Source organism: Stegodyphus dumicola, chromosome X1, assembly GCF_044657685.1.
Source record: "Stegodyphus dumicola isolate Sdum_Otavi_A_Nest chromosome X1, ASM4465768v1".
In the NCBI taxonomy this organism is placed as follows: domain Eukaryota; kingdom Metazoa; phylum Arthropoda; class Arachnida; order Araneae; family Eresidae; genus Stegodyphus; species Stegodyphus dumicola.
The window spans coordinates 189,009,381-189,035,411 of record NC_140780.1 but is presented as its reverse complement, the minus strand read 5'-3'; the positions used below and the strand labels follow the sequence as shown (position 1 = coordinate 189,035,411).

At 33.1% G+C, this 26,031-nt stretch overlaps 1 protein-coding gene across 3 annotated transcripts in view; it reads right to left on the bottom strand.

Moving 5' to 3' along the window:
• The window catches only part of LOC118201201 (guanine nucleotide-exchange factor SEC12), a 142,696-nt gene that overhangs the window by 76,019 nt on the left and 40,646 nt on the right, over window positions 1–26,031 (bottom strand). For 2 of the 3 annotated variants that reach the window (XM_085807127.1, XM_085807125.1), the window contains exons 3-4: window positions 17,184–17,443; window positions 12,289–12,372 (exon numbers count right to left, since the gene is read on the bottom strand). In XM_085807127.1, the coding sequence (XP_085663253.1) occupies window positions 12,289–12,372; window positions 17,184–17,443 (344 nt within the window). The remainder of the gene's footprint in view (window positions 1–12,288; window positions 12,373–17,183; window positions 17,444–26,031) is intronic. The other variant, XM_085807126.1, reaches the window with a different exon arrangement.

Genomic DNA, 26,031 nt, shown 5'->3' with positions numbered 1-26,031 from the left:
CTGGTTGTAATGAAGACTGCATGTCCTACCGATGTAGGTGAAAATGGTTTTAATCAAATCAGAACTTTGGGAAGTAGCTAGTGAGCCAGTTAGTACAGCCAAAAGCTTCTGAAATTAACAAGCCAAACTTGACATATGGGTTTTGAAAGATCAAAAAGCTTTATTACAGTTATTGCTCTGAGTATCATAGTAAAAAATCATCATTTGAGGTAGTGCATAGTAAAAAATGGCAAGCTTCATACAAGGCATGGATGAAACTGCACGAAATTCATCAGCCTAAAGGTTCTATTATTAAAGTTACCGTCATGAAGCAACTTATCTCCAAAAGGTGAGCAGGAGCAAAAAAATGCACAATTACGTAACTTCTCTTTTCGAAACTGTACACAAACTAGCAGAAATAGGATTTGAAGTTCTCAAAGAATTCTGAACTATTTTGCTATTATGTAGCCTAACTAATAAATTCGAAAGTTTCAGTATTGTGATAGACTGCCCAACTTAAAACATGCTAAAAGTTACAAGAAGAACCTAAAAGTCATCAATTTAATGCACAGGAAAACAGCCAAGTGTGGGATGTGTTAGTAAATATCAATGCAAAACGAAAAAGTCGTCTAAGAATGCGAAAGCCCTAATCAAGAATCCTTTAAACCAAGTTGTTCTCTCAATATTGTGAATACAACGTGAAAATTAGGAGCACATAATTAGTACCCTGACTCAGTAGCAATAGCACACAAGTGTAATGATGGAAGTGAATTCGCATTGATCACTGAAAGTCCAGTTAGCAAATAATGAATTTTTTGAAGGAAAGGGAAAGAAATTTCTGCAAATGTCTATTCAATTTTGCAACACATAAAACTTAATTATATGTGTTTCCAATCTAAAAATGAACTTTTTAACATGAATGAACACTTAACATGGTAATGGAACATAAATGTACCGTCTATTTTAGAAATAACCATATGTGGTTTAAACAAAAAATAAACATGTCTTACAGTCAACAAAGCAAAATGGCCTATACGTTATAAATCAAATGGATGCAATCGAAGTTTCAAATGCTGCAAAGGGTATAATGCAAATAATTCCCACAGTAAACTGAAACTATGGTATGAAAGATGTGGTTTTTTTAAATGTAGTTAACTTAAAAGTTGATGCATTCCAAAAAGTTGATGCATGATCTAAAAATTCCAAAATGCAAACATGAAATGCTATTTTGTAAAAATTGTACCTAATGCAAACAAACAAGGTTAACATTGGTGCAAAACAGGTAGTGCAAACTATTTCATTACATTCATCAACAACAAATCACAGAAAATTACTGTGTGCACCCTACAGAAAAAGTCCTTGAAACATTTAACCCGTTACATGCCGATGTTCCATTTATGGAACATCAATTTTAAAATTTTTTAAAAAATACAATTTTATTCATATTCCTCTGTAAAAATTTTTACAGAGAGAAAATAGGGTTTGATTTTTTAGCAATGATATAATGTTGCTAAAAAATAGTATCTTGGTAAAAAAATCATTATTTTAGCTTTTTCTTACTTTTCTCCAAGCAAAATTCAAAAATTCATATAAAATTAAAAATTCAACAAATGTTTTTAGAAATCAACGAGAGTAATAAAAAAGAATCATTTTATCGATAGCCAGTAAGCTATCATAGAAAGATGATTCTTGTTTTCTACTATGAGATAAGAAATGTAGATGTTCCAGAAAGGGAACACTGACATATAACTGTGTATTTTTTAAGATGCTGAAGTTACTTTGATTACAGTGAATAGAAGCATGGAGAAAGAGTTCGCACATATCAAAAGTTCTAGTAAATGAGGAGAAAAGATGTTTATGGCTGTTGATCTGATTTCGACCTCCGCATAACCCCCCCCACCTCTCTCCCCACACATACCCATATGGATCTGAAGTGGGTTACTCACAGCTGCTAAAGAAACAAACGTGGCATTTTTTGATAAGTTAGTCGTAGTTTACAACTCAGTTGGTGTTTGGTGTATTTAATTACGGCAAAGCACACTAGGGCTATCTGCCTAAAGGGAGGGATGCCTTCGTGGAGGACTTTCTAAGAGAAACTGGCTCATTTACATGTCACACATGGGGAAAACCACAAAAACGCCCATGCAGCCGGCCTATTCGCGGGATTCGAACCTCGGACCGAACTACCAGCGTTCAGTGACTTTACCGCTCAGCTGCTGGTGGGCTACGACTCAGTTGGAGAGGCTTTATTGGAATGTGGATTGGGAATATCAGATTTTCACTATTTTCCTGTTCATATTTTTTGTCAATTCGTGAAGATTCGCTATACTGACGTCTCATTCAAAACGATTTCAGACTGTTGAAGAGACAATGGCACTGGAAAAACATTCAGCACTTCGGAGTCTTCGATTCTAAACAGAGCATAGATGAATTGGTGGTCCCCATTCAGTCATCATCCGGCATTATTCAGGAGGCACTGGCATTGGAAAAACGTTGAGCAGTTTGGGAAATCTTCTATTCTAAACTGTGAATTGGTGGTCCCCATCTTATAGTCATTATTCGGCTAAAATGTTCATCCAAGGAAACCCAATTCGGTTTGGTTATAAAATATGGATGTTTTGCTCCAATAATGACTATCCATATGCTATCAGAATTTACAGTAGAAAAGGTTCAGCAATAGAAAACTCCCCTCTTGAACCTAGAGTTATGTGAGAACTTCAATCAAGTGTTGAAAATCCAGATAGGCATGAAATTATTTTTGACAACTTTTTTTCATCCTGTTAGTTCTTTATGTATTTATCTTAAAAGAGCTTTATAGCAACTGGCAGAATTTGGGATTTTCAGACAGAAAGATGCCCTACAGATATCCAAAGAAAGCTTCAAAATGGCAAAGAGGAAATTTTGATTACAAAAGTGACGGCTAAGTTTACATTTGCCGACAGTAAAGTAGTACCTATAGCATCCAATAATTCAACACATGAACCCGTGAGTAAAGCTAAGAGATTTTGTTGAGCCCCCCAAAAGGAAAATTGATATTTCTCAGATCGACCTATGCTTAGAAGAAAAAATGGTACTGGAATCTGTTTAGCAAGGCAATAAATATGGCTGATATTGCTGGATGGATTTAACATTCACGTTTGCACAAAGTTAAGGAAGCAAAACTGTCATATCTCAATTTCAGGAGAGAAGTAACTATGTCTGCTTCTCATGAGCCCCCCCCCAAAAAAACAGTTCCTGGACCTCATGCACATAACTCTGAATGTTTGATACAATCAGATTCACATTATTTTGTGCCAACAGAAAGACGTTGCACCGTATGGTAGAAGAATACTAAACAAATTGTTTCGAGTGCGAGAAAAGACTGCAAAAGAAATGCTTTCCTAACTGCCATAAACAGTAGAAAAAAAGACTCAGGACATACAATTAAAAAACAATTATTATTTGTTATCTTTATTTCTTCTACCAAAAAATGTTGGTAAGCTTTCGTTTTTTCTTGTATTATTTAGCTTTTTATTCATTCATATGATTTCTGCTCAGTGAATTTCTGTATGAAGATTTTTTGTTACTTCTTCATTCTACAGCTCCTTTCCCGTTTCAGTAAATAGTGCTAACAATTATTGTAAAATTATTTTATAAATTTCTGCTTATCAACTATGTAACTTGGTTTTAATTTATTGGAAAAGCTTTTTTCCTGTGAAAACTTTGTTTCTTCTCCTAAGAAACGTTGGCAGAGTAGCTTTGAGTTTCTATGTGTGTAGCCAGCCTATTTTTCTGCTTAATCGGTGTTATTTCCGAATAATGCTTAGAAATTCACTTACTAATACTGAAATATAGTGGACAAACTATAGTATCGAATTTAAAAATCATACTTTATAGAATCATATTAAAAAACCGTTTCCCGCCAATGTTCCATTTATGGAATGTGTTGTAAATCGTTAAAACAATTTTAATAAATATTTTTTTTTCTTTTTCATAATTCTTATATTTGAGTTTTAAATCAATTTTTCACAAAATAAAGTTTATGTTACCTTCACATCATAGTGTGGTATTTAAAGGGTTAAAAAGTACAAATTTCAAGCTGAGAAGCAACTAAAAATGACCCATAGTGATAATGTGAAAGAATTTAAAAGACAAGAATTTAATCAATTCTTAGAAAAGGAATACTTTAAACAGCACTTCTCAGTTCTGTACAGATAGCAACACAGATGAGTTGCACAACATGCCAGTTGTACCCTAGCTAAAATGGCCAGATGTCTGCTGTTCAAATCAAAATTACCCCAAGGATTATGGGCAGAAATGGTATTGACAACTGCTTACATTCGTAAGTGGATGCCTATTCTACGCTCCGAGAGTCGGCAGCAGCTTGTGAGCTGCCGGATGCCGCTGCTAGTGAAAAACAGGTTTTTCCTACCTCCCATATTCTCCGAGTACGGAAGTCGTCAGAAGTGCAGGGAAAAGTGTTGCCCCGTCGTCAATCAGGCTTGTCCAGTTGATGTTCTAAGTAGACAATGGCTTTGTATGTGTTTTTGCCCCTATCTCTGAATCTGCAGCGAATTTATATAAAATAATTGATGCTTTTGCTCCACCAGAAGATTCTTTCATTGGATATTCCAGATTGCCAAAATTTACAGTTATTTTAATTTGCAATGAACTAAGAGTGTATTTGGAGCCACATTCAGAAAACAAGAAAGCAATTTCTACTGAAAGAAAGGTTACTTATACTTTTCTTGAAATTATAGATATATATTGTAATTATATAATATAAAAATGTAGAAGATAATAAGTATTTATCTAGCACATAAATCCTTCTTCAGTTAATAAAAATATACATATCCGAGAAGCATCTACTCGATTTATGTACAGCAAGAATTAAGTTAAAAATATAACAGTGCAATACCTTAGGAACAACATTGTGAAACCAATAAAGAATGTCGTTCATTATTATGCGAAATTCACACTACTGTAAAATAAAAATGAAAATAATAATAATTAAAAAACTCTAAAATAATTTTATAATATTTTTTCAGTAGCAGTACTACTACTAGTGTGACACTTTGAATTGAATTTTATGGTTTAAGTGTGAAGATGATATTTAATAAATAAAGGTAACACGCAAAACGTTAAAAAAAACTTCCCTTTGGGCGTAATATAAAATTTGAAAACTTTCAGATTTTTTTTTCTGTGTGTGTTAAATTTTATTACAATTTAAAACTGGTTTTGAACTTGTTTCTAAGGGAAGACTTTCTGAGGGAAACTGGCTCGTATACACATTACAGAAGGGGAAAGCCAAAGAAACGCCGATGTGGCCAACCCGTTCGCGGGATTCGAACTTCAGACCAGACTCTACCACTCGGCCACTGGTGGGCTTAGCAGAATTATACTTCATTATTATGGTATTATGCTATTAAGTAACAATTCTATAAGACTGAGGGTTTGTTCATGAAAAAGTATCTTTGTAATCTATTAGTATTAAAAAATCATTGTTTCGTTGCAAACTTTAAAAAAAAAAAAAAAAAAAAAAAAAAAAAAAAAAAAAAAAATTCTGTTCATAGCAGAGTTCTCATTTTTATATTGTAAAAGAGATATTGATTATTATTAGTTTCCTATTTAATGTGCCAAAATGCTGGTTTGACAAGGACTTCTTCAACTGCAGGAGATCTACATTGATTATTTTTACTTTAGTACTTCCACTGCGTAAATAATATTACTATCTTTTAAGTATTTTCACAGAATAAAATCTTTTGAGAAGGAAGAATATCTAAAATAAGCAGTTCTTATATATATATTTATAAGAAATTAAAATAACAGCAGTGTACTATTAAAAAAAAGTATTACTAATATATGCGTGACAAAAATTGCAATACAAATTAATCACACATACAGAATAGATTAGTATAATTTTGGTTGTATATATATTTTATATTGAAAAATTATTTCCTTTCGTGTTAATTATAGAATAAATTATTTAAAATAAAACATTTTGATGCATGTGTGATAGATGAATGCAGCAGCAATCGGCCATACTGTAATAAGGAATGAATTTTATTTCTTTTCCTGAAAGAAATAATTTTCACAGCAACAGAAAATTAAAAAAAAAAAGGAAGAAACATTAAGAAAGAAATACTTTCTTTCTAATTTCTTACTTAAAGAAATATTTTTCTAATTTGAACTGTAAAATAAATTGTGTGAAACACAGTTTTAATGTAAGCTTGAGAAAAATAAATAAAAAACATTGTTTGCTATTAGATTGTAATGCAAATTAATCATATTATAAATTTAAATGATTAAAATTATTTATTTCTAAAATGATTTGAATTAAGTTTATTTCATTTACTCTTATCTATTTACCGTTGCTTTCATGGTATCCCACACTCTTTATTTCTTAACCCTGCGTTAACTTCCCCTTAAAAAACGGGATTTTCCTTCACATCACACAGCAGCATATTTTGCTGCGTATTGGTCATATTTCCATTTTGTGCTATAATATATTTATATTTAATATTAATTATTATTATTATTATCAATTATTCTATTTTTTTCAAACTACAAATACAGTGTGTGGGTTAGTGAAATTATGGGAGAATATTCCTAGAACTTCAGCCAGCACGCGCTATAAATTTCGTCACTCGTCTGTACTGCGATTGGTCTAAAGCTCCTTGAAGCCTTGTCCCCTTTCAATGAAGTCAAATGGACCCACCAACTGAGGGATACAGAATGGCTTTCTCCCGATAAGTTGTGATGTAGTTGTCTCTGAGGAATCAAAAGCACATCATCTGCGGAAACCTGGAACTTGTGACACACAGTCGTGATGTCAGATTTTTGGAAGTCCTGGAAACTGAAGCAAACTCGAAAACTTCAATAGCTAACGAACAGGAATTCTTCGAATCTGAGCCCAATGAAGAAAATTCAGAAGCGGATAAGAATTCCGAACTGCCAAATGAAAGGAGAGCAAATCCTGAAGAAAACACAATTCAAGCTCAAAGTTTAGAAAGAGGAACAGGAAGAACTTAATTCCTGAAAACAGGAAAATCCATGAAAAATCTATCAACAATAATAAAAAAAAATTCTAAATTGGTAAACTCTTGTTTTTTTGCAAAAGGTTTTTGCTGTTCCAGCAATTGTAGAAGCATTATCCAGGCCAAATGCTGATTAATGGAGAGCAGCTTTACAAGAATATAATTTGTTAATTAAGAACCATACATGGGAATTAACCGATTTACCAAAAAATAGAAAAGCTGTTTGTTGCAAATGAGTATTCTGAAGCGAAAAGCAGACAGCACAATCGATCGGTACAAAGCCAGACTCGCTACCAGAGGATGCTTGCAGAAGTATGGAACTGATTATACAAAACGTTTTCACCAGTAGTTTGTTATAACACTATACAGTCAAAAGTCGTTAATTCGGACACCCATAATCCGGAATGATCTATAATCCGGACATCAAAGCTAAAATCTTTCTGCGCATGCGCCGCGTTGATGCATGCTCATAGGCGTTTCACGCGTGCGCGCTTAATGTATAACGGACGGTATAAGCTAAAATTATCTAATTATCTATTTCAGTTAATGTTGATGATTGCATTGTTCCTTAATCTTCGAATTGGATTCGGCTTATTATTTTTTGCAGACTGAAAGAGCAATTTTATAAAAGTAAGCTTGAACTTTCGATTATGTCAAATAGAATTTCCGATGCTGGAGCTCCCAAAGGATCTAGAAAACGAAAGTATGTTTCGATGTCCATCAAACAAAAAACTAATTGCTACAAAAAATGGATAAGGTATATCCTTTGTTTATCTAACCGTTCCGAAATCTGTTTATCAATTTCACGCTGCTCTGTGCGGGGAGGGGCAATGAACTGGAAGTTGATCTGTCAGCACTGTCGTTATCTTCAGGGCTGATGTTTTTATTTTATTCGGCTTATAATTCCTTACTAAATGTAGTATTTAATCTCTATTTACTCCATCTTTGATATTATTTAAATCAAATTCCTTGTCATTATAAATATCACGAATACAAATCAAATAGTTTTCTGGTTGCAATTTTCTAATTTCGGCTATGCGTAAGGTACACATGCACGCGTTGAAAGAAATGTTTTATAAAGTAAACAAATAAATATTAAGCTTCTTTTTTTGTAAATTTTGATACCCTTTAGATCATAATTGCTCATTATTTCATAAATTACGGTTTCATATTTTTAATTTTATAATTTCTGCATGCCATCTTACCAGATTTAAAATGATGATCTATAATCCGGAATCACCGAAGTCCCGACGAGTCCGGATTAAAGACTTTTGACTGTACAAACATTGCTTGCTTTAGCTACCAAATATAACCAGAAGATACATCAAATGGATGTTCAAACTGCGTATCGGGAACAGAAAAATTGGTGAAGAGATCTTCATGTCTCAACCAAAAGGTTTCAAAACTTCTGAAGGCAAAGTTTGCATTCTGGAAAAGTCAATCTGTGAACATAAGCAAGCAGGACAAATGTGGAATCTGAAATTAGATGAAGATTTGCGAAAACTCAAATTCGAAAAGTTAACGTCCGATAACTATATTTATATTCAGAAACTGATGACTATATCATAATCGTGACATAGTAGAATATTTAATAATACAAATAAAAGTGAATTTTACATGACACACATTAAGAAAATTCTCAACAAAACTTTTGAAATGAGGGATTTGGGTAAAATAAAACAGTGTTTAGACATTAACTGAGAACAAAATAAAAATGTATCCATTAGCCAAACTCAGTACATCGAAAAAAGGTTGACTTGCAAGAATGTAACCCTATACCAACACCTTTAGACTTTAATGTTAAACTACGCAAATCATCAAAAGTTGCCAAAGAAAATGAGTGTAGACAAAAATAAGTATCAATCCTTAATCTGACCGTTAATTTCACTTAGCCGTACCTACATGACACGACACTGAAAATTCTGTTGGTTGACTTAGTCAATTTAACAGTAACCCCTCAAATACTTTCACTGAATTCGAGGAAAACGAGTATTAAAATACCTTAAATCTATGTTAAACGTGAAGATAAGTTATTACAAGACAAATAAAAATCTCAAATGATATATAGACATGGATTGGGCCAAACATACTCTCAACAGGAAATCATTTATTGGCTACAGTTTCATATTAGCAGGAAACCTGATTTCCTGTGAATCACGGAAAGAATTTCAGCACTATCAAGCACTGAAGCAGAATACATAAAGTTAACTGAAGCTTCAAAAGAAGTGATGAACTTGGGATACTATTACAAGAGGTAGATTTTTTTAAGAAGATAACAAAACCAAATGTGTTATATAATGACAAAGTGCACAACATGTAATGAAAAATCCAGTCCAGCACTCTAGAACAAAACACATTGATATTTGTTTTCATTACATAAGATGGTTATACAGGGTTCATAGCCACATTTTAGTTAAAAAATAAGCACTTATAAGCACTTTTCAAGCACATTTTAAGAAAAAAAAATAAGCACATGTCTAATTACATTATACACAACTGCATAACCTTAAAAATTAGACTTGTAATTTAAAATATGAGAAATGCAGTATTTATTAAGAGAGAATAAGCATTACCTCAACCATGGAAAATAATTACTTTTTTTTTTTTTTAATTTTAAATAACAGTTCAATTTACAGAACTAGTTTACAATTCGAGGAAAAAAAAACTATGCAGAACTAAACTATATTACAAGATCTAATGATGAAATTTCAGTTCAAAATAGAGAAAATAAATAATAATAAGGCATATTTATTGTATTCGCTTGGAACCTAATAATAAATACAATTTATTTTTCCACTTATATTGATATCTAAATAATTTAATCTAAATTCTGAACATTTTCTAAATTTTCATCGTATATCAGTTTTCCCTTAACAGATATTGCAAGCAAAGTACTTTAAGTAAAAAAGAGGAGCATTTCTGAAATCAGAAGACAGAAATTTGCTTCATGCAGTCATCCTTTAACAGTAAAAGCTTAACTAACCTGCAAACTTGGAATTGGCGAATATTCGGACAGTCGAGCGTAACTCGAAAAAGAGGAGCGGAGGTGGGATAGACTGTAGCAGCCGCTCTTTAGATTTTTCCGCTAAATAAATGCTTTTGACATTTCGATATGTGCATCATATAAAAATAAACCAATGGAACTGAAAAATATTCTGCTTAGCAAGCACAGTAAAACTCTTTTAAGCGTTCATACACAAATCTCGGACAGAGCATCAAAATTAATTATCTCACCAAAATATCGCAGACGTTATTGCGCAATACGTGTGCCGTAATTCTTCCCTACGTGATATCACGCAATCGGAATCGACAGCTGCCGATATTGGGAGAATAAAGAACTAAATAACTGGGGTGTTTTTCATTTTAATTTTCAACAGACGGCGTTAAATTTCCGGAATAGAATTATTCTTCACTTGGGTTGGTAGACCGCAGAACTTTTCAGTCCTATTCAATCCAGATTGGAAAGTGACAAAAAAAAAAAGTCCGTTGCTTGTTTTGCAGCTAACTGTAACAGTTTCATTATTCGAGATTTTGCGGAGAAAGGCGAGAACCTCCCGATCTTCGTACTGTATAACGTATTGGCCAAAAAAATGAAATTATTTTGACTATTCAATTACTTTCCCTTCATTCAAGCCATTATTCCTTAGAAAGCTAATCTGTGTTAAAACACAACCATTTTTGGAAGTTTACTTCAGCAGTTACTGCAACTATGGTATTATAAACATTCATACATATACTCATAATATAAGCATAATGATCGTAATAAACAGGAATATGAACTGATCAAGTGGATCGAGGATGCAAATTATTAAGATCTTGATAGAAATTCAAACGTGTGTAGTATTTGGGTAGGAGGAAAAGAATGCCGAATGTACCGGAATTTTATACTGCTTTCACAATTCTTTGACCAATAGAACGACGGGCACCTGTCTGTACTCTTTGTGCACACCAAAGGTTATGTTAATGCAGAGAAAGGGGGGAAAGCTATTTCCGGGAGTATGATTCACCATCTGACATTCCATATTACGAAGAAAAGTTGTTTATTTAGTTTCGGCTTTCGTACGGGGAAACATAGCACGTTCATTAAAAAAAGTACTAAAAGCAAAAAATAAACACTAAAAACAAAAAAATAAGGGCTTTAATGAAAAAATAAGCACCTATAAGGGGCTTTATATTTTATTTTCAAATATAAGGACTTTTAAGCACTTATAAGAACCACTAAGAACCCTGTTATATGACAATAAAAAATTGAAATTAAGTATGTCTTTACAGCAGAAATGCCAGCTGATATTTTAATGAAGAATCTTAGCAAAGACAAGCAGAGAAAATGTATGAAACTATTAGGACTTCAATTAACGAATGATTTTTTCTTTTATTCTCTTTTCAGCTCAGGGAGGGACAGTGTTGGAAATTTACACTTCTCCCTTGCGGCTGCACTCAGCAGTAAACAAGACACTATGTATAAGAAGCACTTGCTTGTCTGACCGGACCTTGACCCTAAAATCCAACATGCTGGTGATGTTCTGCTGCGTTGGATGGCTAGAGACCTTATGTCATGAGCACACGGTGGCTTTGATTCTAATCACTGAAGATTTTTAATATTTTCATTGTAAAATTTTCATGTCGTAATTTTTTGGTATTGTAAAGACTAATTTTAGTGCTCTAATTTTGAAGTGTTTTTAATATTTTGTTGATTCAATCTTGAATTTCACATTTTGTTTTTGGCAAATTGCCTGATGCAAATGGATTGATTTCCAAATAAAGCCAGAAGAAACAGAAACCTTCTGATAGATAAAGACTGTGTGTCCTCCCAGTTATGGTGAAAGCTGCATGTTCTCCCGATATGCCTTATCAATGTGGGGCCAACAGCCGTTAATCATTCCAGTGTGGTGTGGTGATTTCAAGGCATGGAAACCTGAAATGGAATATAGCTATGCAAGACTAGATTGTAATAGCAGAGTAATCCAGATAATTTACTAAGTCGCCAAGTACCTGCTTGACTAAATGAACTGTTCAGTAGACTCAATTCACATTGTAGCAGTCAAGTACACTCATCTGTTATTCATTATATTGTTTTACTAATGTGCCATAGTCCAACATGATATCTTCATCTATTTTGTTAAACTCAAGGAAGGCACCCATTAAATCTTATGTTTTATCAACTTACAGCAGGTGCATTCATTTGGTAGGGAACCCCGTTTTATACTACTGCGTATCACTGTCAAGTAACTCCAGAACTTCAAAAACAACAAATATGTAATTATGTATGTCATATGTAATTTACATACAATACCTTTTTGCCAATAGGACATATATCTAGATCATCAACGTCATCAAGATGAGCAGCTATGTCGTGAATTTTCTTTAATTCTGGGTACTGTCAAAAAAGAAGTTTAAATAAAGTAATATTAATGTTTAGAAAATTATAAAACAAATTTGAAAAACTAAATTGCGACACACTTCAATAATTAGTTGTTCTTCCTTACAGTGAAAAAACTTATGCCAAATTTTACAAAAGAAATATATACCTCAATTCAGTTATCTTACTCTCATGACTTAATTTCAAAACTATTTGCATACAATCTATTCTGCTCTCTCTGTAGTTTTGGAGAATTATTGGTAAAGCATGTACAGAAAAATTCCTTATGCTGGCTAGTTGCACACATGCATGCATATACATGCACTCTCATTAGCAGGATGTAACAGCTCATAAAGGGGTTATGACCAAAGTAATACTTTGCATAATACAATTTGTAGTCGAGTGTGAATGCAGAAAGTATGAAGAACAATAAGAAAGAAAACTTACCTTAATCACTGATATTTATGAGAAATACGGTTCGATATTTACAAGAATTATTCAAAGGAATGACCACCAACTACAATAATGCATCATAATCGTGATGAAATGAATAGCATATACTTTGGAAGAGCCTGGTATGTCATACTTTTGTATCAGTAACCCCCTCCCCCCCCCAAAAAAAGAAAACTCAGTGGCATAACAGCCCTAATGGGCTAAGGCCTGCAGTGCCTGAAATCTGCTTTCTTAACCGTGGGCAGCGGAGTGCGTAAGCATATTTTGCAGTAGTCAACCTCCTATATACTGACCGCGTCCTTGACTGGTTTTAGATGAAGGAACCGAATCTTACCTCTCAGCTGACAGAGGGTCGGAAATGTAAGTGAACTAAGTCATAGGTAGAATAACACTAAGTTGTTAATAAGAAATATTAATTAAGATAATTTAGTGCTACTGAAGATGTTTTTGAGTTCCTTCATTATGCAAAAGAATTCGAAAACATTTTTTCTGGGGTTAGTGTTTTGTTTCGGAGTAGGATTTAGGTTTTAAGATAAGAGTTAGTTTGGAATTGCTTCTGTTAGATGTTTTGTTCTTTTCAGATGAGGTTTCTAGGATAGTCTATTTTGTGATTAGCATCATTAGTATGTTAAAATTTCAGGGATTTGATGAAATTTGGTTTTTAGAAATTTTAGGCAGACATTGGTTCTTAAAAGTAAGGCAGATAATCTGCATTGCACAAGAAAACTTCATACCCAGATATTTTCAAATGTTCCTGATTTCTTTAATAATCTAGTTTATAATTTTAAAATAAAATGTTCCAATTCAATTGCTTATTACATACGACTTTTCTTATCATCTTCTTATGTTATGAAGTTTTAGCGAAATTAAAGTTGGCAACTTAAACATATCACTAAAATTAAAGAATTATAAGTTTTAGGTAAAGAATTCATTTTTTAAACCAATCAATATAGCAATCTGACAGGCTCTCAGATATTACTGGCAGTTTTGGATAGCAATCAGGCATGAATTTCAAGGTCTATCTTTACACCTGTAAAGTTTGTCGATGCCTTACACATTTTAGACTGAATTTTTCTTCGCGGTATTTATATTGGCAAGAAAAATGTTGACGATATTTCTATAACTGATGTTTGTAAAACAAAAACTGATGTACGTGCTGATAAATCGCGGTGTTGAAGATTTACTTCTTTTCCCCTTCATATTCTTTGATTCTACTTACATACCTCACTGATTTGAAAATGTCACCATTCCCCTCACACTATTTTGCTAGTGCTATTGAATTAGTTGCAGCTTACAAACAGTGTGGAAGTATTTCATCTGTTTTCACACATTTCATAAAAAATTTTCAAACTTATTACTATTGATTCTGATGTTGAGCTCCGGTTACGCACCACGGGCTTTTGTTATTCGTATTCGGTAGACTGTGATGTGATTATTTTTGTGGATTGCCAGTTGGTTCGAAAGTGTATGCTTAGTGTTTGAACTTATCGTGATTTAGTGACTCTGATTTTCACGTGCCATGGAGGGAAATGAAGGCTCCTGAGCTGCTATTGCTAAAATAGTTCTTCAAAAGGCTTCAGTTATGTCGCACAAAGTTTGTGCTTTTGGTGATAAAATTCTGGTGGAAAATTGGTCAACTTTACTGGACATGGACTGTGTTATGAAGCAGGATTACCTCGTTATGTTAAGAGCAAATTAAGCTGCTACAACGTTCTCAGAAATCACTACATAGACAGTTGAATGAAGAATTGGACCAGGCTCGTTCGAAACAGGACAAGGAAAATATCGTCACCAAATTTCTGGGTGGCATAGCCTACGCTGAAGGACTCATCAAGCTGTTCAAAGGTAAGTGCGAGACTTTCAGTGTGCAAAATTCTATGTATGTAAATGCAAATGCTGTAAATACTGTTGAAAAAAAGGAATCAAATAACGTTAAATCCTTATCTAGTAGTGTTAGTGAAACTGTGTCAGATAACGTTAAAACTTTGCCTAGTAATGCTTCAATGTGTTATATTGGCAAGAAAAATGTTGATGACGATATTTCTATAATTGATGTTTGTAAAACAAAAACTGACGTATGTGCTGATAAATCCAAACCGAAAATGGGTTCTAAAAAAGGCAAATGTACTGTAACTGCTTTACAGGACTCTGATGGCTTTATTCAGCCGCGTAATGTGGCCAGGCCAGCCAAAATTGTTAAGTGCAATACTAACATAGTTGTTGAATAAATTTGAAAGCTTGAGTAATGATAAAAATGTTAATGATGTTGAAATGCCAGGAGAATCTGAAGTGATTGCAGTAACCCCCCCAAAATTAAGCCAGTAATGGTAAAGCCAAATGTTAAGTTTTCGGATTTTACTAAGGCCCTAAAAGATGCTACTAAGATTCAATTCTCAGTTAAGATTAATGGTGAATTCTTAAAAGTGTTCCCCTGTTTGGAGGATGATCATAGAATAATTACCAGATAGTTGGAAGAAAAAGAAATCGATCATTATGTTATTACCACTAAGTTAGATAGGCCTATAAAATCAGTACGAGGGCTCCAGATAGACTGCTCTGTTGATGAAATTCAAGAGGAGTTGGAAAAATTAGGGTATAAGATACGTAAGGTCGCACAAATGCACAGGATACATTCAAAGGCATCCATGCCACTGTTCCAATTGTGAATTAAAAATTTCCCAGGTGTAGCTAAAATTTACAATGTAAATTATCTGATGTATTTTCATGTTGACGTTTCTGTGAACAGGTCAAGTGGAAGTGTTGTGCAATGTCACAACTGCCAACACTTCCACCCCTCTTCTGATCAATGTAAATTCAAGCCCCGCTGTGTCAAGTGCGCGGGGTTGCATAACATTCAAAATTGTTCTGCGAAGCGATTAGAAAATAATACACAATTAGAAAATAATGTGTTGTAACTACCGTCAGTCGGGACATAACATGAATTACCGTGGATGCCCCAAATTTCCTAAATTGTATAATAATTCTAATCTGAAAAATGTTACTGATAACAATGATGCTAAACCCTCTAGTAATACTCATTCCCAGTCCAGACTAACTGAAAAAAATGTTAAAAATACTGCTAGTGTATCCCCTGGTGTAAGCTACGCAAATATAAGCAAAGGCAGATTGGATAAACCCGTAAGTCGGGGTATTTCGCCCAGGAGTGGTCAAAGTGCTGACTTTTCGTTCAATGCATTTTCTGATGTTTAAAGAGGTCTGTGAAATATTTAGAGTCTTCTCTGTTAGGAGTATCCTAAAAAAGATTTCAGAAAAAATGCCTGAACTGCAAAGTGCAGAACATTCTATTGATAAACTGTTTTGTTTTGTTTTCAATATTCGAAGAAATTTTTAGTACAACTAGCAATGTGTAACATAACGGCTATGGCCATTCTTAGAGACACAACTGATTAAGTTCAACTATACCTCCTTAATGTCATTTTTTGTACTGTGTATTATTATTACTTCTAACTTGTACTGTGCAATTTACTGATTAATTGTATACTGTTCTTTAATTTTTTGCACACTGGGTCTTGTATTTACCAAACTTTGTATGATTATACTATGTATTGCTGTTTTTGTTCCTGCTTAGCTTTCCTGGATGGCATTTTCTTCATGTGATCATGTACGCTCTCATCAATTAGTAATTATCATTCCAACTTCACTTTTTAAGCCCATGAATAACTTGCAATAAATAAATAAATAAATAATCTACATAAATATATTAATTAAAAAAAGCATTAGATATCTTGGGCATATTATTATCTTGCATTGTGTTCGAATTAGCGTATTTTCGATTGGGGGTAGGGTCCTTTGACCCAGGCACCCCGGTGGTACACCATCTCTCATTGCGTACATGTTTCAAACTTATTATATATTTACAAATGTCCTAGTTTTACTCCTATTGAAAGGACCTTTCTCAATTTTTTCTTCATTCATTCTGATGAAAAACTTTTCTATTGCTTAATGCTATGTTGAGAAAGGTTAATTAATGCAACAATTTGTTCTCTGGTTGAAGCACATATTCAGAATTTTTATTTTAATAAAACACAACTAAATTTGTGTTTTTATCTTATGGTTAATTATTTATGATATGTTGCTATTACTCCTTAAGTTAAACAACTTTAAAGATTTTAGAAAAATCTTTAGAAAAAGCTGAGTCTGAATTATAAAGAAAATTGTATGAAACACACAATGCAGCTAATTTTCATATTTTTACCATTTTTTCAACCACATTCTTAGTCTCTTCGAAAAAACTTCGCTATAATGTTATTTAAAAACAAATAAAAATTAAAATAATAACTTATGTTACCAACACCTGACATTTTTAAAGAAGATTCATTTATCATATTTCTAAAGATAAATAAGTTTTTTCTTACTTTCCATAGTCTTACATGTCCATCTGCACCACCAGCAACTAACAGCTTAGCAGAACTTGAAAACTTTACAAGCTTTTGATATGGGTCATCACTGAAATCTGTTTGAAAGGACTCTAATGGCTGGATTTTAAATCGTAATTTTGAATGTGTCACATTGTCATTTGTATCGGATGTTTTACAATTCAAATTAGAAATTTGAGATGGACTGTCAAATTCAGCAGCATGTGCTCTTTTCCTAATATACGGCTCACTTAGTTTATCTAAAAATATAAAGACAGTAAGATGTAAGGCATGAAAAAATATGAAGTTTAGCATAAAGATAAGATTTAAATTTTGGCAGGGGGGAAAATTTTAACAGAACAAAGAATATGCTATCTAAATTGTAAAGTTTTCTGACAAGATCACAAAGGTCTAACAGTTTCTAAATTTAATAAACTAAATCAACTTAAAAATTTCTCAAAATACCTATTTCATACTGCAGTTTTTCCCCAAAACAAAATTTACATGTTTCAAACACTTAGTCTTCACAAAAATTTCTCAAAGTCTGTATTAAAGTTTTCACACAGAATTCTTTTCCGAAAAAACAACTTTACACACTCTGCATACTGTCTGCTAAAGTTTACAAACACTGCATATTGTTTGCCAGAAATGTACAGGAAAAATTTTAATTATGAATATAATGCTAGTCATAAAATTTCAAACACTAAAAACAAAACCAGAGGAAAGGGAAAAAACTATAGACAAGTAAATGTGGCAGCACTGTACAGAGATTTAATTAGTACCATAAAGAATTCTGCTAATTTAAAATACTTTTTATTTTATTACTAATCTGGGTACTTATGTATTTAGCGCCAATTATGGATGACTTACTTCCTTTAGAATTCTGCAGTAATGATTGCCGATTGGTGACCATTGCCGCAATTTCCGCCAACAGTCAAGAGTCAAAGTTGGCTACAACAGCACCTTGCGAACGGCGATCCTGTTATTGCATCAATCGTTCATGTTAAATCCAAAATGACGTCTCTTTATTTAATGATTAATCAGTATTCGACCCTCTGCGTGTTCGTTTTCCGTAAAAATGCTTTCATCGATTTCTGCTATTTTATTAGGTTCTCTGATTTTATTGGAAGTTCTGTTTAGAACGTGTTGAGCACAAAATTTGCTGGTAATATTTCCAATCTCCTATTGTTTTGTTTGCCATATTCAACTGCCAATATTGTGTCCATAAATGCACACTATTTTTTTAATTATAGGATCCTATAACTTTGAAAACAGACCACCGTTTCCCCTTCTCTAGAAGACAGGCCCAACATTTTAATAGTTTTTTTACAAAATGCAAGGAAGAAATATAGAAAGAACAGTTAATTTACAGTTTTGCTCATAAAACTAAAAAGATCGAGAATCAACCTAGCTTATATCAAACAAAAGCACGGATATAACGAATGTGTTCTTGCATCACGTTTATCAATAACTGTCGCAAATTGCACTCCATAGCAACAGTTTTCACTGTTGACAGGTTAGTATGTAAATACCCTAATCTGCTGAGAAAATGCATTTATGCTCTCTTAATCAAACTTTACGCAGACAAGTACTCTTAAGCAATTTAGATGCTCTTTTATAATTTTATAAACTACAATTCAATTTTAAAATGCATTTTTAAAATTTTGTATTCTATTTATTAGGTTAGTATCATATTCTTAAAAAAAATAAATAAATAACCTAGGCATTTCTGATTCAAGTTAAGTAATGTCTCAACATGAGCATTAAGCATTTTGCTCAATATTTTTAACACTTTAGTCTATTTACATCTTGCACTTATTTCAATATCATTTAACAACAAGATTTTTTATAAGTACATTGGTACTCAATGTAAGTTTAGGAAAAATAGAGACTAAAAATATAGAAATTTAGCTAACATAGTTCTTTAGATATAGGTATGACAGATCTAAAAACCCTGGCTGCTCAAAGGGTTGAATAAAATTTTTTTAAAGTATCTCTGCCATCTTTATTTAAGACAATATAATTATTTAATATGGTATGTGATCTGTTCTAGCAGAAATGCATACTTCATAATGTCTTTCTGAACACTATACTTTTAAGAAGACAAATTTACATTTCTAGATGCTGCAATGCAGCTCGATACTTAAGATCGAGTAATTGAACTAAAGCACACAAGGCACATATGTACCCATGGAAAGGATACCTTTGTGCAACACTTCCTATGGGAAACTGCCACACAGAACAAAGACTGGAAACATTATGACACAGAACAAAGAATGGAAACCTTATGCAACCAACCTATTTACCAAGAAATGAACAGAGGTCAGATTACCAGAGTTCAGTTGACTTACTGGGCACATTTTAGACATGCTCAAACAGATTGTATTGAGATAAAATAGTGGTCAATACATTCAAAATTCTCTGCTTAAAGGCATTTAGCTGCCATAACAGTCACAAAAATAAATGCACTTAAAGGAAGATATACAGTCAAAAGTCGTTAATTCGGACAACCATAATCCAGAATGACCTCTAATCCGGACTTCAAAGCTACAAACTTTCTGCGCATGTGTCGCGTTGACTCGTGCACATAAGACCTTTACGGCTGAGAACATGCGTGTGCGCATGCCAGTTCTCCAATGGAAGATGGAGTTCTCCAATGGTTCCATCTTCCATTGGAGAACTGGATTTTCTAGAGGCATTTCACATTCATAAAAATCTTTCTGTTCCAGTTAACGATCCTAATTACAATCCAACTTTGCCTTCGGCCTTTAAAGAAATTATGTTTTAGTTCTGGTTTCACCAACAGATGGTGCCACTTGCTTATTCTTGTCCAGGTTTTCTTATCTTATCTAATCATTATTTCCTATCTTGTTCATTTGCGGTTTTGCAGCTGAGGATGGTGGTTCGGTAAAACCATCGAAACTAGTCCTGGAGAATTTTGTAAATATAACGCTGATTTTTGTTGTTTGACTTCTGAATTAGTATTTATTCGGCGTGTTATTGTATCTTAATTAGAAATTTGTTTCAATAAGCAAACTAATATTTTAGTTTCTCCACTAGTTTATCCACTAGTTTTATCCACTAGTTTCTGCAAATTTTATCTCCCAACTTGCCAATCTCTCAACTATATACCTATAAGGTTTTATTTGATCTGATAAAAATTAAATAGTCCAAAACCTCTGACAGAAGTGAAACAAATTATCGCTATGTCTGAAAGTAACTACAAAGTCAGAAAAAGGTTTAAATAAACATCGGGTTAAAAGTATTTCATGTATATCGAGTTCGTGAAATTCCTTGGCTTGTTATTTTGGCTTTGTGTAGCGGCAATTTTAAGGTCAAAAAATGCCGCTACACAAAGACAAAGTAACAAGTCAAAGATTTGCACAAACTTGGTATCTATGTGCATATATACCTATTTATACTTAAAAAAATTACAGAATTGCACAAACTAGGTGTTGTGCACTCTTGGCGATAAATGAAACAATAACTTTACGATAAATGAAACAACAACTTTACGATAATACAAGGGGTACCCTTCAGTCTACTCTAACCCTCTTATTTAAAAAGACCTTAGAGTCGTGTTCTTATGCTAGCAAAATCAATTACAGCCAATGGTGATCCAATTAAAAAGGAACAGTAAAATTCACACTAAAAATGTGGACAAGTAGTCAAAGACCACACAATATAATTTTAATTTAAGCTGGCTGAGTAACACGTCATTAACAAACTCGTAACGTAGTTATTGCATAACAAATTCAAATATCAGCAGCAATAACACAAAGGCGAATAATTTCAAATTATCAGAGCTGGCAGGAACTAATGCAGTGTGCAAGCCAAAGCCAAGAAACACTGTTTTTTACAATCCAAAAACCTCAGTTTAGAAACTATATAACTGACTTTGCATTTCTAGCGAAGAAAAGAAAAAGGGAAGCTGAAATTATAAACAACTAGTTAATTTACATAACACATATTGTTGAAGAATAATTTTCTTTCTCTTTATGTATTCAGCCCACCAGCGGCCAAGCGGTAAAGTCGCTGAACACTGGCAGTTCGGTCCGAGGTTCGAATCCCGCAAACGGGCTGGCTGCATGGGTGTTTTCGTGGTTTTCCCTGTGTGTAACGTGTATACAAGCCAGTTTCCCTTAGAAAGTCCTCCACGAAGGCATCCCTCCCCTTAGGCAGATAGCCCTAGTGTGCTTTGCCATAATTAAATACACACACTTTATGCATTCGTTTTCTTTAACATGTTTCCTGCACATTTTAGAATTTTTGGACTTAAAGATTTCTGTTATTCTAAAAAACTAAATGCATTTAGATTGTATAAGAAAAAAGTGCTAATTTTATTTCTTTTGTAGTGTGAACATTCAAAATAAATATGAAATGATATATGGTAAGGGCCGGTTACAGAGCAGGTGTAGCATAATGTTTAGAATTTAGTGACAAACCGTGCAACAAAATATAGAAATGGCAACAGTTTAGAATTTTGGAAGGCATTACGCAGCAGACTTTAGTATCCACAGAGATTGCATCAGCTGAGAAAATGCGTAGCCCCAGCCCCATGTATGATGTACAGAGCCATAGCTAGGGTTTTCACCACCCGGGGACAACTGAAGATTTTGCACCTTCTTCTGTATGAAAAACATTTCATTCTAAAATTTTGTAATATTTATTTGACACTCCATGGATGGGGGCTGTGCCCGGGGACAGATATACCCCCTTGTCCCACCCTAGCTGCAGCACTGATGATGCACTGAGACATATTGTTTAGGCCACATTTTAAAAATTAGATGGCAACCACATGCAAATGCAAATTAACTTGCTCGATATCACAAGAGTAGAAAAAGATCGCCTGTTGCCTTGGTGATCACGCATTGCCTTGGCCATCATCTTTTAGTTTTCATTGTTCTTTCATTATTCAGTAAATGTTTTCATGAATACAGTACGCTTGAAATTTTATTTATTTACATACGTTCTACATTATTTATATATAATAAATCTTTTAAATTGTCAGCTTTCAATTTCTTTATTAAAAGAAAAATTCCTTTCTTTAAATGCCTGCCCATGTGATAAGATTAGGAGTATTTTTGATATTTTCCATGTTTGTGTCTAGTGAAAAGTAGAGAAAAGGGGAAGATAAACATGCTAAGAAAAAGAGTATCAAGTAAAACATTCAAGTATTATATTTTCATTTTTCTACCAAAAATTCTCCAAAAAGTAGACATTCATTATAAACATTCTGTAAAATATGTTGATTATGTGTTAATCCCATGAAGACATTTTTCTGGAATCTTCTAGATTCGTGTGTCTTTAAATCTTGCCTTCAAATCCTTCTAAGCTTTCCAAATGCAATTTCTAAAATCCTAAATAAAAATTACCATTACCAATTCTGTAACAGCAAAAAGCCAGAAATGTGTTGAAAAAAAATCAGAGGAAAAAAGTATAAAATTAATTTTATAGAGAAAACTGGTGCATAGTGAGACAGTTACATGAGAAAAACTTACAATGAAAAATTTAAATCGAAGATATTTTTAATTACATGGCTATGTAGCTTTTGCTAAGAATTGTTTTGGAAATTGTAATTGTGCTAAAGCACAATTTATGCATTTATTACCTTGCTTATTTTTCAGATTAAAAATATTGTATACAGTCAAAAGTCGTTAATCCGGACTCGTCGGGACTTCGGCAATTCCGGATTATAGATCATTAGTTTAAATCTGGTAAGATCACATGCAGAAATTACAAAATTAAAAATATGAAACTAATTTATGAAATAAAGAACAATTATGATCTAAAGGGTATCAAAATTTACAAAAAAAAAAAGCTTAATATTTATTTGTTTACTTTATTAAACATTTCTTTCAACGTGCGCATGCGTAAAGCATACATTACGCATAGTCAAAATTAGAAAATTGCAACCAGAAAACTACTTGATGTGTACTCGTGATATTTATAATGATGAGGAATTTAATTCAAATCATATCAGACGGAATACATCAAGATGAAATACTACATTTAGTAAGGAATTATAAGCTGAATAAAATAAAAACATCTGCCCTGAAGATAAGGATAGTGCTGACAGATCAACTTCAGTTCATTGCGTGCCGCTATATTGTATACAGTCACAATATTGTATACAACAAAATATTGTATACAGTCAAAAGTCGTTAATCCGGACTCGTCGGGGCTTCGGCGATTCCGGATTATCGATTTTTCCGGATTATAGATCATTAGTTTAAATCTGGTAAGATCGCATGCAGAAATTACAAAATTAAAAATATGAAACTAATTTATGAAATAAAGAACAATTATGATCTAAAGGGTATCAAAATTTACAAAAAAAAAAGCTTAATAATTATTTGTTTACTTTATTAAACATTTCTTTCAACGTGCGCATGCGTAAGCATACATTACGCATAGTCAAAATTAGAAAATTGAAACCAGAAAACTACTTGATGTGTACTCGTGATATTTATAATGATGAGGAATTTAATTCAAATCATATCAAAGACGGAATACATCAAGATGAAATACTACATTTAGTAAGGAATTATAAGCTGAATAAAATAAAAACATCTGCCCTGAAGATAAGGATAGTGCTGACAGATCAACTTCCAGTTCATTGCGTGCCGAATCCAAATCCCAAAATCTGTCTTTATATGTTGCACTTACAGTCAGTCCAAAATCTGTCTTTATATGTTGCACTTACAGTCAGTCCAAAATCTGTCTTTATATGTTGCACTTACAGTCAGTCAATCTTGAGCAGCAAGGGGCTCCCAGATTCTTTAAATAACACCTACAGAAATATTTTATCACGAAACACTCAACACTGTTTGACCCATCTCAAAGCTGCTGACCACTTGCTACTTTTGGTACCTAAACAATGCCTTTCAGATGTAATTAACAACATATAATCATTTTCAACCTTGCATCTTTATGTTTAAGCACAATAAGCACACTTGTTGATCATGTTTCCCTTTACGATTTGCCCTTTATGATCTTATTTGCACACAATGCATATTCTGTGTGAAAATACCAGCACAGCAGTAAATTATTATATTCCATACCTTATAACTATGCTTAGTGCAATTTTAACCTGGCAGAAGGCACACACCCAACACTGACGTTGAAGATCGCACGGGGTGACTGTGTCACCCCAATCAGTTTCATTAGAAAAGTGGGTTATATATTTTATAGAAAACATTTGATTATAAACAATAATTGCAATATTTCATTTAGAAACTGTACTTCTTTACTTCAAAAACTTTATTTCAATATTTAAGAAAAAATTCCATTCAAAATAAGTATACACCTAATGAAGGGTCAGAAGCTAACATACACTTCTGGCAAACACAGGATGAATGAATTTTACATGAAAAATTATCACATATTTTACAAGAAATTGCAGTTTTATTGTCTTTGGATCTTGGACACATAGCATATCGGTTTTTGTCGAGTTTTGGTTTCTTTGATGGGCATTCTTCTGATACACTAGAAATCGCATTATCGATGCTTTCACTAACCACTTTTGGAAGCATTGACATATTTTTTGTTATCTCTATGTGAGGCGCTGTATAAGAGATACAGCCAAATTTTTTAGGAATTTTCTACTATTTTGATATTGTAAGGGAGGGGTCTTTGTTGAGAATAAGTTAACTTGGATATTTATTGCAGTGACGTGCAACATAGTAAAAGACTACCATCGGCCATCTGGTGCTTTTCGAGCTGTCGAATATAATGATAACATTTTATCAATTTTCTCTACACCACCTTTTGTTGCATTATGAAAGTAAATTATTTCTGGTTTCTTCGTATCATCACTTTCATCAATGGCATCATCGTAATGCATTGTACATAACAAAACTACACATTTTGATTTTTTAGGCACATACTATACTAGTGTCGCGTTTTTTTAGAACCAAAATATAGAAGAATAACAGTTCCTAGTTTTTGTTTGGACGAACTTGGTGGGAATTTCAGCCTTGTTTCTGTTCAGGGTTCCTGCAATAGTTAACTTCTTTGATAAAAGTTCTTTTGCTAGAGGATAACTCATATACCAATTATCCATTGTTACATTTCTGCCCAAGCAAAGTGGTGCACAGGCGTTTTGTAATTTAAAATGGTGAATTTTCAAATCTAAAGGGACCTTCCGACTGTTGTCCTGCGTATATCTCCATGTTACAGCCGCAGAAAATTCTTGAATCTACTAAGGCAAATATTTTGATACCATATTTCGATGGGCCGCTGGGTATATAAGAACGAAAGGAACAGTCCCCTCGAAATTTCTCCAATTTTTCTTTGATAGTAACATATTTACCAATAAGATATATCTTTTGGAAATTTTCTTTGAAATCGATAAAAAAATTCTCTCGCAGCCGCCAGTTTGTCCAATTTTTTCCAAGCTTCACGACTGGTCACATTGTCTAACCGTAGACACCCGAGAAGAAAATTAAATCTTTTATATGACATTGTGTTCCATAAAATTTCAATGCCTCATCCATCAGTAGCCCACAAAGCTTGCATATTTTTATGTGATGATTTATGCAAGCCATACAGGTGTAAAAGCCCAAAAAGTGCTCTAATTTCCACATCATTTGTCGTTTTGGCATCCCGATCTCTTCTGTAATTTACCGATATTTTTTCAATATAAATATTTGTACACTCTACAATGGATCGTATCATTTCAGCATTGAAAAACGATTCCCAACTTTCTAGAGGCTCCGTTATATTGTGTGTAGTTCCTTTTAATCCTGGTAAATGCGTTATTTTAATTTGAGAAGACGTTTTCACTTTTTGATTTAGTTTTCCATTCTGCCAAACTCTTATTTTTGCTAATAAAAATACTTTTTAC